The sequence below is a fragment of the Polistes dominula genome, unplaced genomic scaffold (genome assembly GCF_049000335.1).
Source record: "Polistes dominula isolate Pdom_NZ unplaced genomic scaffold, Pdom_raw_medaka contig_80, whole genome shotgun sequence".
Taxonomy (NCBI): Eukaryota; Metazoa; Arthropoda; class Insecta; order Hymenoptera; family Vespidae; genus Polistes; species Polistes dominula.
The window spans coordinates 170,847-185,794 of NW_028301111.1; the positions used below are offsets into that span (position 1 = coordinate 170,847).

Consider the following 14,948-nt stretch of genomic DNA (forward strand, 5'->3'; position numbering starts at 1 on the left):
TGAAAATAAATTTTGCTTTTCGTTTTGCTTAGTTTACTAAAATTCGCCTAAACGAATATTTATCATGAAAATTGAAAATTGCGATAACCTGTCTTTTATGCGAATTATTGAAATTAGTTTTATTGGTTTTATATACACTAATGATTTAATGTTACTCTTGACTTAACTGTTCTACTGCGAAAATTTTAAACGTCACAATATACTAAAAAATTTTTAATATTTTATGAAATTATACTTACAAATATTAAAATAGACAAATAAAAACCCCATTTCTATTAATTTATTTTTGAAGTGAAAACTTCTTTAGAATGGGAGTGATCTGAAAAGTAAATAAACGGTAACGCAGCTATGAAACGAAGCTATATAACGAAACTGTGTAACGAAGCTATGTAACGAAGCTATGAAACGGCTGCTATACTAAATAATGAGAGAAAAAGAGACAAACATATAGGATTTAGCCTGCGAGAGAATGAGACGGAATATAGCTATACTGCATACTGCAAAGCGTGGACACGTATTCTTTCGATACTCGAAATGTTTGTAGGTACGAGCGATAGAAAGGTAAAAAAATAAACAGAGATAAGCACGTAGGTATTTGACAAAAGAATAAGGTACAAACGAATCGAAGGTCGTAATAAAGAAAGAAGGTGCGTGGTCAGTTTTTTTTTACCAAACGTGTCATCTTTTTCTATTCTTAAAAATGTTTCTATTTTATTGAAAAATTAATATTTAATTCTTTATATCGCAAATATTATAATGAATAATTATAAAATATATAGAATATAATAATTGTATTGTCTGCAATATTTTACAAAAAAAAATAGGGAAAAATGATTACGAGATGCATCAGAGAAAAAGTATTAGATAACACTATAAAATACATTAGGAGCAGCTGAAAAAATTATATTCAAAAGCAAGTAAATTACTGTCACATTTTTATTTTGCTTCTTCATAAAATATATTTCATTCATAAAGACAAAATATGTCTATTAAAATTAATGTTTATATGTTTTTATAAAAAATATACAAAGATTTGTTTTAACCCGGGAATACAAAAAATTATATTAATTATTTTAATATTTACGTATTAAAGAAATTTTCTCTTAATTTTTTAATCAAATAAAAACATTTTTAACAGGCTGAATACCCAGCGTGAATCGGTGGAGTTTACCACGTGGCCCAAAGTGAGACTCGTTGTTTATACAGTTCGATAAGCTGAGAGAGTGATACGACTCAATGCATTTTTTAAATTTTTCGTTGTTCAGACCTTTATTTAGACGAGAGTATTTAGAAAGATAAGTTTGTGATCCAAAGAATAAGGACAAAAAATGTTATAAATAATAAGGGTCTCGAAGTATGACAGGCTATGGAGTTTAAAAAGTATTTCTCGAAAAGATCTCTATTTGAATTTATACCAGAATTTTCGTTCAGCCCAGCAGTATATTCCATATGTTTTGCGTAACATCTTATTTCGTCATTCCTAAAATGTTTGTTTGACAGTCCAAAAATGTAGATGAAAACGACAAATTGAAAACCATAGTAAGAAATACAATTTTATAACAGAGTTTCAAAAAAAAAGATATTCTATATTAACTTATTTTACGACGAATTATATTTCCCTTGATAAAAATCCTACGATTTTGGTGCTATTTAAGACTATTGCATTCAGCATTTCCATTTTTATTACTTGAATTTGGAAAAGTGTACTCTTTATCAGCTATTCCACCTAGAGAACATACGGTTGACGCTTATTATATATGGTAATAATATTATAATAAATAAATTTTATAATTATCTTACTCTTGATACTCTGCATTTGTCTCTTTCTCTCGAAACTTAGCTTTTTGAAAGTTTGACTTCTAACACGTGTAATATGCACACATGTTTTATTTTAATTATTTTTTTTTCTTTTTTTTTTTTTTGAATAAGCTGTAGATATTAATGAAAGAAAATATTTTATTCAAAGATTAAGAATATTAATAATATTATTATAATTATTAATTAGCATTAGAAACTTGAAAGTTCATTGCCGCAAATACCAAATCTCGCCATTGTTCCCGTCCTTGAACGCGATTTTTCCATTCGCGGTCTTCGTACCTATTTCTTTTAGGTCTCTTCTAATATTATCCTTCCATCTACGTCTTGGTCTACCTAATGGTTTTTTCCCGTTTGGTATACCGACTAATATTTTGTGCGCCTTTCGATCCTGCCTTATAGTCGCCACGTGACCAGCTAATCTTAATTGGCGTGATTTTATGACGTTTATAATGTCCGGTTTGTTGTACGATCGATGTACTTCAACGTTATGGAGTTTTCTCCGTTCGCCCCTTTCCTCATCACGTTTTGCACCGAAGATTTTACGAAGAACTTTGTTTTCGAAAACCCTAAATTTCTTTTCGTCCCGTATCGTAAGCGACCACGATTCGCTACCATTAAGAACTACTGGCAGGATGATTGTCCTGTATATCCTGATTTTTAATCGCCTAGAATGCAACCGTGAGCTGAGTAATTTGTTAACCGAATAAAAACATGAATTGCCTAAATTGATTCTTTTCTTAAGTTCTTCGTTAATTTTGATCGTCTGGTCTATGATCGATCCTAAATACCTAAAGTTGCTGACCCGCTTAAAAGTTTTATCCCGGACAACCAAATTTCCAGTACAAAGCTTATTCTGAACTTTATCGGTTATCATATATTGGGGTTTTTTTGCGCCTTTTTGCCGTCCCATATCTTTAGTATTATCTATTAATATTTTCGCGTTAAAAATTAATAACTCTTCATTGTCCCCTAACAAAGCAATATCGTCCGCGTATGTCAACAATTGTGTTGTACCGTTCAACTGTAGACTATCTTTACTTTTCTGCAATTCTTTGACAGTGAATTCCAGTACTAAATTTAACAAAAGGAGTGACAATGTGTCCCTCTGTTTTAACCCGCTATGAATACTAAAAGCTTTCGGCATTTGGTTGGCTATCCCTACTTTACTCCTAGTTTCTTTTAGGCAAAGTTGAACAAGGTTGACCAATTTTCTTGGTATCCCCTGTCGTATTAGGATTTGTAGCATTTTTTCTCGTTTTACCCAGTTGTACCCTTTTTGAAAATCTTTATAAAATTGATGTACCGTGTGGTTAAATTCCCACTTTTTCTCTAAGTTTTAAGAATATACATTGTATATTGTACATATCTGGGACCGTGGATATTCCACACACACACACATGTACGACTCCCCACCTAGTATGTATGAGGGTGTCGTACGAGAGAAAGACGCGCGACGATGTGGTGGCGCTGTAGGAGTTCCGCTATCGCTTGTTACACTCACGCTTCGTTAGTTTTTATATAATAAAAGAGAGTTAGTAAAATCACCGGTACTTATAATGGTTAACCTACATATAAATTCCCTCCTGTTTTCCTTAACACTAAGATCTGCCGAATAGCAAAAATTTGATCTGTAATCGATCTATTTCTCCTAAAACCGCACTGGTGATCTCCTATTATCTCGTCCGCATACGGTACTATTCTAGCTAGTAAGATGGATTAAGAATAATATAATTGTAATATAATTAGAATTTAATATAATTATAATATTTTTATAATGTAATAATTATATATCAAAATATATATATATATATATATATATATATATATTACTATATATTATTACTATATATTATTATATATATATAATAAAATCCCAATCAAACTTAAGAGTTTTCGAAACATATTGGTGCGAAACAAACGTTTGTAAAGTGTCGGACCCTTTGAGTGATCTCGGACATTGTCTCTTACGTTAAAATGTTATTGTTATCAGGAGTATTCGTTCATATCTGTATAAAGTGCTTTATGTAAGATAATACCAACACGATGGGGCGCTGCTTGAGAAATAAAAACACTGAACCACTAAAAATCACGAACCGTAAAGTTAACTCGTTGGTCAAGTGATTACAACTTCAAGTACATATCTCAAATAATTGATAACTTTTTAGGAACTAAAATTGAAAGATTATACTTCAGTATTTATTATCTAAGACTCGTAATAATGAAAAAATAAATGCAAATAGATAATTAGCCATAATAAAAGAAAGACTTTTTAAAGTATTTTTCTGCAATTTTTTGTGTAATAGAGAAAAATAAATGTAACATCATATATAATAATTTGAAAAAAATTATTAATAAAATGTTTATTTATTTCTAAATTTTATAAATAAGAATTCTAACAAAATTCTATATAATATAATATAATATAATATAATATATATATATATATATATATATATATATATATATATATATATATATATATATTATTATATATATATTATATATATATAAAATCTTTGACGTAAAAAAATTAAACTAACTTTACAAATTTGACCATTCATGCAAATACTTTATTTTTGTAAAAATATCGATAAAATAACAAAATAAAGATATTAAATATAATTGATAAAAGTTTAAGTAATAAGAGTATAATCTAATTTAAATATTACTAACAATAGTAAATGAAGTATATTAGTTTTATAAATTACCAAATTAATAATTTTTTCGATTTTGTAAATATGAAAGCAAATTTAAAAAATAAATAAAAAAATAAAAATATACTAAAACAAAAATAATTAAATATAAATTACATTTAAAGAATTTCACATAATTTCCTTATCGCATCATTAGCAGGTATATTTAATAATGACAAATATCAATAACTAATATCTAATTAATGGTCATTTTGAAAGTTATGGTGATAGTAGAAGAGACTGAGTTTAGAAATAGACGGATTTAAGGAGGGGTTGGACTATATGAAGTAACGGATTTTATTTTTCGGCATTTGAAATGAAGCTTTACTTCAGTTCGGGTCTTCTGATAACTTTCCAACGGATATACTTCGGGCTTTTATGATCATTTAGTATTATTATAAAAGTAACTAGAAGACAATTACACAGTGAAAATGGCACGTTCAGGATTTCAATTGATCCAGTATTTTGCAGTATTTATTGTGTTTTTAAATGATTGTTCAGCAAATGGAACAAAAGAATGGAGTACATTGCCAGTTTATGGGATGCTAGCAAACGCAGAACTATTAAATTCAACTAAATGTGGCAAGGAACTCACTGAATTTCGACAAGCCATTGATACGCGTATATTATGGAGCTTAAGAGGTACGTGAAAGTTATGAAATATAATTTCTATTACTAGAGATTTGAAATATTATTGAAGAAAATATTTATTCATTTCATTATAAACAATATATTTCGAATGAATATTTTATTCAAACAACAATGTACAATAACGGCCATATATTTACGTTAACCTACCAAGATCGTATTGAAATCGTTGTATATATGTTCATTCAAGAGATATAAAAAAAAAATTTAAATTTTTATAAGACCCTAGCGTACGTTATTAAATGAAAAAACAAAGGATTCTTAATTGTTCATATTTAGATAATTTTTAATATTTTTCTATTCTTAAGTAAAATTTCTTGCAGACACATACATACGTACATACGGAAATATTTATATTTTTATAGATATTTTCAACTTAAATTAACTCAAATTAAATTAATATGATTAATATTTGATAGCTAAACCCTTATTTCTTAAAACCTCGGCACACTTAAGTTCCATAGTTTCGATAAGTCAAACGCATCGACTAACTGGTATTAAAGATCAAGCTTCTTTAACTATGGCATACAATTCGTTAATATTTTCTAGCTTTGTTTTTTTACATGTTTGTCCACATCAATTAATAACATTTTAATGGAGTTTAAATCCGGAGATTGCTTTGGCAACTTCATTAAACTAATATTTTATTACACTTAAAAGAGATTTTACAACACGTACAGTGTTTTTCTGATCATTATTCGCTTGATAAATCCAATCATGCGGCATATACTCCTCAGCAAATGGTACTAACTGATTCTTTACAATATTTAGATAAATAAATTTGTCCATAATACCTTCGACGTGGTGAATAGGGCCCGTACCGTTTATAATCATTGCACCCCGTACCAATACCGAATCACCGCCACCTTTTACAGTAGGTCTTAAACAATATTTCTTATATTCTTCACTTCTCCGACGTCTAACATACACTTTCTTGTCAGAACTTAATTAAATAAACTTGGATTCGTCCGTAAGTATAACTTTGGACCATTGTTCGAGTGTCCAATAAATATGCTCTTTTTCGAAGGAAATCCAGGCCCTGCAATTCTTTTCTGGTATGAATGGTTTTCTACTGGTAACACGCCCATTTAATGGAAATTCATTCAGTCGTCGTTGAACAGTCCTTACACTTATTTTAGTATGTAAATTTGCAGTCATCTCTCTGTGTATATCGACTGCAGTTTTAAATCTATCACCTTCAAAGAGACGATGAACTTTTTTGATCCGTTCTTCTATCATTTTTTCGAAGTCTTTACTTACAAGGAGTGTTGTTCGATGTACCATTATGTTCAATATATTTGATTGCTTAGTGACACGCCATAACTGACAGCTCAAATTCTGCAAATATTTGTCGATATGATTTTTTACTTTTGCGAAAACGTTGTACTAATCGTCGTTGTTCTAGCGCTATATTTTATAGCTTACCCATTGCGAAAAACTTTATATCACGTCTTACTTATTCAAATTGTCGATGAAAACTAAAAATTACTGTTTATATTCTCAAAATAGCGCATTAAATACGACAAATCTCTATGTACGTAATTAGTTGTCCGCTACGAAATCTATACATCGGAGTACAATGTTTAAAAACTGCTTTATTTTTTGGAATTCATAAAAACGCTTTTGTTGATAGATACTTAACGATCGAAACTTCTTAGGAATAAAACATATAATCAGATAGATAAGTATGAAAGAAACATAAGAAAGTTTAAAAGTTAAAATGTACAGTGTACGTAAGTATACTGCCGCCTCTGTATATACGAGTATATGTTTGGTTATTATAAATTTTAGGCAGCAGAAATTGTAAGAATTCTAGCATCGATTGTAACAAACTAAACAAAATAAATACACAATATTATATTGTTTACATTTATATAATGTAAGTAAATTAAAATAATAAAAACATTTTAAGAATTAATATTAACAATATAAACAACTTTAGGAAGAAAATTTTTTGATTTTGTATAAAATTTTAGCTATGTTTTTTGCAAATGTACTTGCTGGTACTAAGATGAAATTTTCTAAAAAAAACACGTAATAGAAAGTAAACAAAGTTGTAATAATTTTATAAAACTCTATATAAAAAAAAGAATTCATTTAAAATTGAGTTTATTTGCGACCACTTTACTGGTTTTATCATCCTAACCGGCAAATCAAAATTAAATTTGATAACTAAACGGATGATTTTTATATTTTATTTTTGTTTTGTCAAGTAATCGACGCAAGCGGCAGACCCACATCTGGATTCATTTTCGGAAATAATTATTGGTTCGGTAGTAAAGACCAGTGCGAAGATGTAAAAAATAGAAATCCCTTAAGTTTATCGACAGAAGTACTACAAAATAATTCGAAATATCGTCCCATCAAAGATGAATTTCCACCTTTCGAAGTGAAATATTTTGTCGCTAATATTCGACATAATAGCACTATGCAATATCACATTGTAGTAGATAACGAAGTAAGTTTCTATTAAAAATTAAATATAAGTGATTTTAGAAATTCAATCAAATCTTTTTATTTTCTTTTATAGGACTTAATAGTATTAGGTATGTGTTTGCCAGCATCATGTTCGAAGGATCAACTTTTTACTCTATTAGAAATCTCCTTAAAAGATGGGACTATTCTTCAAGACGAACTATATTTAGCCCACTTTTCATTGGTTGAAGTCAGAGATCTAATCGATGACTATGAATGGTTGTCAAGTGGAAGATTTATTATAATGGCGTATGTAAACAATTCTTTTATATTATACAAAAGTCCCTCATAAAATATACAATATAATTATATTTCTTATCTTACTTCTCTTTTTAGTGTAATAGTCGCAAATACAATTCTATTTATGATAATAGGAACGATCTATGATATTCTGATACACCAAGAAAGTTTAAAAAAAGATAAACAATACGTTCAGAAACCTAAAAATGGTAAGTCTCTAACTATAGGTAAATTTATTTAATAATTTTTAACCCTTTTGGTATAAGATATTATAACGTAAATATTATTCTATAAAAAATCCTTTGTACGTACTCTACTGAAGGATGAGGAACAACGCTAATATTTTTTGGTAGTTCATACGAGATCTTTGCATGAATAAGATATGTGTATTGGTAACTAGTAACAAAAGGGTTATAATAGTTTATTCTTTTAGATAAACAGGTAATTATTTAATATCTTAATGTTAATGTTTTTAGAAGATCCAAAAACTCTAAACGATGATAACAAGGATGAAATAAAAAAATTCAAATACCAAAGTTATATATGGAAATTTTTCTTGGCTTTTTCCGTATATTCAAACACTAAAATAATATTTAAAACAAATTCTGAGGATACAGATGTTCCGGTTATACACGGATTAAGATCTCTTACAATGATATGGATTATCATTATACATATATTTCTTTATTCGAGGGATTTTTACGGTAAATTACTAATGAATATGATTGAATTTGATTTATATTAATATAAAAGATTTCATTTAAATTTAATACGATTATCTTCATTATTTTATTTTTAATATTATATGTTTATTCAAAGACAATAAACCATATTTTGTAAGAAGTTCGGAGAATTTCATCCAACAATTGATATTCAATGGGGGCCTTGCAGTTGATACATTTTTATGTTTTGGTGCTTTTCTGGTCACTTACTTGTATTTAAAAAGAGACATGGGCAAGAGTATACGTAGTAAACCGTATAATTATTTAAAATTTATCCAATTATATTTTCTCGCTTTTCTGAAAAGATTTATAAGGTAAGACAATTCTTGTTAATGCTACATTTTAGTGTATTAAATTATATTTACATCTAATTCCGAAAATCACAAGTATATTATTAGCCTAAAATTAAAATATAATAATTTAAAATACATCTCATTTATTTATCGCTGCTTTTGATGTTGTAGATTGACACCTACATTCATGGCTATAATCGGATTACTGCAAATAAATATGATGCGAAACAGAAACACTTCCCTTTTTCCTATAACGGAACGGAACTTCCAAACTTGTGAAAAAAATTGGTGGAGAAATCTTCTTTATATTCAAAATTTCTTTAGTGTAGAGGATATGGTATGAAAAATTTCAATAATTTAAGTAAAAATTTATTATATTAGGTATAACATTTCTTATGAATATTAATCTCTCCAGTGTATGAATTGGAGCTGGTACTTGGCAATCGACACGCAATACTACATGATTTTAATTTTCCTGTTATTTTTATCTTCAATGTAAATATCTTTACTTTGTAATTAACATATTTGTGTATAAAAAAAATATAAAACCTCAGACAATCTTAATAACATTAATAAACCAAATTTTATTTCAGGTACTTCACAGTAGCAGCCGGTTTATTGGGTCTTATGTTTACATCATCGTTAATCGCTACTGGAGTTGTAGCATACATTTATGATTGGGAACCAGCGTAGATATCAATATTAATGATTATACATATAAAAAAATTGAACACTTACATTATTAGCGACTTAAATATTAGTTGACTGTGTAATAACTCGTATATACAACTAGCCGATGAATTAATTGTACTATTCTGCAATTAATATGCAAAAGCGAATTTTAATTAAATCATACTCTTTTCAAAATAAGCTGTAATGAAAGTGTTATTTCATCAAATAAATAAGCGTTTTATTGATTTATAGATTGGACAAAGAATTCCGTCTTGTAACAATGGTGTACTATTCACCATTGACTAGAATAGGACCTTATTTTGTTGGTGCGATCACTGCTTATATTGTTTTGAAATTAAATAATACATTACATTTGAAAAAGGTAAGCGAATTATACTAATCGTCTCTTTCTTCAACAATTTTTTATCATTAAATATACTTATCGATGATATTATTGTTTACTCTAATATGAATAATTGATTTTAGAAAACGATATTATTATTTTGGTTACTCGGCAGTCTGTGCAATATATTTGCAATGTTTGGATTATATCCGAACAGAATATCAGGTTTAACTGCTGCTGTTTATACTGCTCTTAACCGAACAGTATGGTCAATTGGTATTTCATGGATAATTATAGCATGTTCTACAGATAATGGAGGTATAAATAAAAATATAATTCGATTCTTTTTATTTGGATATTATTACTTTGTAATCGTTATTAATTAAATCATTTTATATTTTAGGTATAGTTAAAAGTATTCTATGCTGGAAATGTTGGATTCCGTTGAGCAGATTAAGCTACTCAGCATATCTTTTAAATCCATTTCTTATACTTTCTTTTAACTTTTTAAGTAAAAGTACCGTGCATTTTGATAATCTAGCAAACGTATGTATTATTTTTTCTTGTTTCATCGTGTTGATAGATTAATATGATTTTTAATGAAATATCATTATATTGTTTTGTTTTCCTTTTTAGGCAATTACTGGTTTAGGATTCGTTATAGTAACATACATATGTTCTTACATCGTTTCATTGATGTTTGAAATGCCGTACGTTTTCTTGTTGAGGGAGTGGAGTAATTATTCGAACAAGAGAAAATGATTCGTTTTTTTTCACTTTTTCGTTAGTATTTTCACATCGCAAGATCAGGAAAAAATTACAATCATTAGTGTAATACGTAGCTTATTTTAATCCATTCTTTATATTTTAGTTAGTAAGTTTGTTGTATTAGTTGATAAGTTTATGTTAGCTACCAAGTGTATGTTCAGTTTTCGATGCCATGTTTTCATTTTTATTGCTTGAATTTAGAAAAGTGTAGTTTTTATCATCTATTCCACCTACTGATCATACAGATGCTTTTTGTTATATATGGTAGCAATATTATAATAAATAAATCCTACAATTATCTTTCTCTTGATACTGTGCATTCGTCTCATTCTCTCATAACTTAGTTTTTTGAATATTTCACTTCTAACACATGTTATCTGCACATATGTTATTTTTATTTTATTTACTATTATATTTAATTACATAATTATATATTTAAATAATATATAATTATATGATATATATGTATATATATAAACATTTAAATATTTATGCATTATACATATAATATAATATAAATTATATTTATGATTTATTTTATTATATAATTATTATTTTGATATCGTAAAAAACAATACTCTTATTAGTAGTTTTTTTTGCATTTAAAATTTTAGTTCTACTATCAATATGTTAATTTCATAATAGATCTTTTAATTTAATATTTATTTTTTTTTTTTTTTAAGAGAAAGTTTTCATTGCTAAACAATAACTGATTCGTAAGCTGTGGAAAGTTACTTAGAAAAAATCAATGCTTTTATTTTTTTATTTTGTGTTAGAAACGAATATATTTATAGACATTTAAACGTGAAAATAAAGAAACGTGTAGAAGTAAATGGTTTCAAATCGAAGGACTAAACCACGTGAGAGACTTTAATGCACGAAATAACAGCACGAGGATTCTCAATCAACTACCACTGATGAAATCATATTTCTATGGTAACCGATGAATATACATATATTAATAAAATTTAAGAATAAATATATACAATGGGTGTAGAAAGTATTCGTACACCAATCAATTTGAAATAAAATGTTGTGAAATTGTAGTTTGTTTACTAATTTTTTATAAATGATGAATTTGTACATATTCTTGAAAGTTTCTACAATAGATATAATGAAATAAAAAAATAATTTTTTTTTAATAAAAAATGCATTTCTCTCTGCTCTGCTCTCTCTCTCTCTTTGGGACATACACCTGGTCGATTAATTTACACTAATTATTCGAATATACTCGTCATTGCATCTCTGTACGTTGTAAGCTTATCCTATTATCCGTTTAGGTATACGCAACTCGCATAACTTCCAAATAACGATCTCCGAGATTATTCCCTATCGATCGTTTTTTGTTTTTTTCTCTTTTTTATTTATTTAATTATTTATTTATTTATTTATTTATTTATTTATTTATTTATTTATTTTATTTGGATTAATCCAATAAATAGGGAGTTAGGTAACTGTCCTTGAGTAAAGTAATATCAACTAAAGATTATTAGCAATAATTAAGACTTAATTTAATAAATGATAAAAATAATACGCTGATAATTAGAATTTATATTTAAAAATGTACGTTATCATTTCATCCGATTTCTTTATTTTTATCATTAATTGTTAATATAAATTCGTGAGATAGGTTATAATGATTTTGTTTATTTATTTTTTCCTTACTTTTAATATTTGTTAAAGTATTAGTATATAAGCCATTTGTAATAAGAGTTTGTATATAAACGATAATGTAAACAAAGATAAGACAAAAAGATAATATCAAAAAATAATAAATTAAATTTGATCTTGATGATGATTTTTTTACCATTCATTAATAAGATATTTCATTAATAAGAAAAATAGAATAAAAAAAGAAAAAAAAGAGAAGTGATAACAGCACACGGTGTTCCCAAGCGGTCACCCATCCAAGTACTAACCGTGCCCAGTGATGCTTAACTTAAGTGATCGGACGAGAACTTGTGTTTTCATCACGGTATGGCCGTTAACGAGAACTAATAATATACTAAATGCACTTGCCATGCACTCCCTAAACTTCAAGCATAAAAAAAAATATTGATTTTGAGGCTACTAGGTATGTATATCATAAATGTAGGATTTTCGTTTGGGTTAGAGATGCGAGGTTAACATACATCCAGTTTAATCCTACTGATAAGATATATTGAAAATAGGTATTAGAAAAAGATACAATAGTGCTTCACAATCTTACGATAACAACAGATATAAACAAGTGCACTCTTACAACTGAATAACGACTGATGACGACTTGCGGCTACGACTACCCTCTGACTCAATCCTCGTCCCTTTATATCCATCCCCACGCTGTTCTTGAATTTTCCAAATGCCCGGTCCGATGCAATAAACAAAGCATTGATGTCGCTCGAAAACCTTCCAGCTCACACAGAATTACACACACAACTTACACAACTTACAAAGCAGACCACACACCATCTTTCTTTATTTCGAATATTGGTTCGTTTATCTTTTATTTTTTCGTCGCCTATCTGCTTTGAAATGTTTATTCTTCTAGACTTAAAACTCTCCTACATAAATAAAACAAAAAAACAGAGCTTCGAGAGAATGAGACGAACGCATAGAGAAATGCATTTTTTATTGAAAACAATTACTTTGTTATTTCATTATATCCATTGTAGATACTCTCAAGAATATGTACAAATTCATTGTTTATAAAAAATTAGTTAACAAACTGCAATTTCACAACATTCTATTTGAAATTGATCGGTGTATGTATACTTTCTACACCCACTGTATATATTTTAATAATAAAATCATGAAAAAAAAAAGAAAAAAAAGGAAATCTAAACAAATTAAAAGACAATACACACATTTACACACACACACACACACATATATATATATATATATACATATATACAATTTGTTTGAAGAAAAAAATTAATGTTGAAAAAATAATAAAGAAAACTATAATAATACAAAAACGTATCGATAAGAAAACTTACTCTTGAACAGTCGAAATATTAAAACACCTTCTTTGTTGTAAATGTTGTTGTTGTTGTAATTGTTGTTGTTGTTGTTGTTGATGATAAAAATGTTGACCGCACAAATCGTGGGCACGTGTTTCCTGATGAATATGAGGACAAAATTCTTCCAACGATATAAATTCTTGGGGTTCTTGAACTTGATGAATAAGTTGCGTGTAACCTTGTGCCATATCATCGGCCATCATTTCTTGTCCCATTGGTGCAGAATATTGTAAAATATTATGTAAATCTAATCCACTTTCTACCTTTTTTTTTTCCTTTTCTAAACTTTTCTCTTCTCTTTCTTCTCCTCCACCCCCTCCACCAACACCCCCTCCTCTTCCTCCTTCTTCGTCTTCTTCTTCCTCTTCCTCTTCTTCGTCCACTTTTTTCTTTTCTTCTTTTTCCTCTTTTTGCGAATGACGAAGAAGACGTTGATCTGGTTTTTCTTCTTGTTCTTGTTTTTGGTGCTGTTGTTGTTGTTGTTGTTGTTGTTGTTGTTGTTGTTGTTGTCGGTATCGTCGTTCTCTTTGTTGCCGACAATGACATTGAGAACGTTGACGATGATTATGAATACTCATAGAACTGCCATCTTTAATCACCGTCTCATTTTCAATAATATCACCATTGTCCAATGGTAACTCATCATCGTCTGAGGAAATTTATTGATGATGTATTTTTTTTTTTATTAAGGTTATGTTGTTGTTTTTCTGATTTTGTTTTCTTTTTAATTTCGTACGTCAGAATGGTTGCACTTTACTATAATACTTGATTGTCTGAAAAGTTCGTATCCGTTGATTGCTCATTGCGTAATAATTAATAGTCCAGTCAAATTAGAAAAACCCACGGAATTTGAGATACCAAGCTATAAATTCGTATAAACTTGTATTTTGACATTTTAAAAGTTGTCTCAAAACCTACCTATGGTAGGGTGTACGTGAATATTAATATCTAAGGTCAAAGCTCACAAAAATCGATTTTTTGCATATTTTTTGCAAATATCTCGTTTCCTATGGGTTTTTCGCTATTTGTATTTATTATCAATATTGTAGAGGATTAAATTCCCTACAACTTTTGTACAATAAATTTTTTTATACGTTGAATCGTTTTCGAGATACACGGCGGAGAGTGCGCGGTTAGAGCATCATTTAAGGTGTTGACCGGTAGTCCCGGTCAAAAACACGCAATATAAAGTTTATTAATTATTGATAAATACATAATTATTAATAATTTCCATTTATTAATAACAATTACATTATATTTATTAATTTTTT

The 14,948-nt window shown here is 28.2% G+C and overlaps 2 protein-coding genes and 1 non-coding gene across 7 annotated transcripts in view; 1 reads left to right on the forward strand and 2 right to left on the reverse strand.

Moving 5' to 3' along the window:
• Positions 1-14,948, reverse strand: part of LOC107072743 (basic helix-loop-helix ARNT-like protein 1) — a 141,706-nt gene that overhangs the window by 99,719 nt on the left and 27,039 nt on the right. For all 5 annotated transcript variants that reach the window (XM_089176597.1, XM_089176594.1, XM_089176596.1 and 2 more), the window contains exon 3: positions 13,654-14,326. In XM_089176597.1, the coding sequence (XP_089032723.1) occupies positions 13,654-14,326 (673 nt within the window). The remainder of the gene's footprint in view (positions 1-13,653; positions 14,327-14,948) is intronic.
• LOC149031098 (nose resistant to fluoxetine protein 6-like) lies at positions 4,943-9,901 on the forward strand. Its single transcript, XM_089176614.1, has 9 exons — positions 4,943-5,153; positions 7,373-7,617; positions 7,690-7,883; positions 7,971-8,101; positions 8,351-8,578; positions 8,694-8,910; positions 9,061-9,226; positions 9,305-9,384; positions 9,483-9,901. Exons 1-9 carry the CDS (start codon positions 4,943-4,945, stop codon positions 9,580-9,582), a joined length of 1,572 nt encoding a protein of 523 aa, XP_089032740.1. The 3' UTR covers positions 9,583-9,901.
• On the reverse strand, positions 12,543-12,661 carry LOC149031099 (5S ribosomal RNA). The gene has a single exon (XR_016178038.1). It is a non-coding gene; the product is annotated as a 5S ribosomal RNA (ribosomal RNA).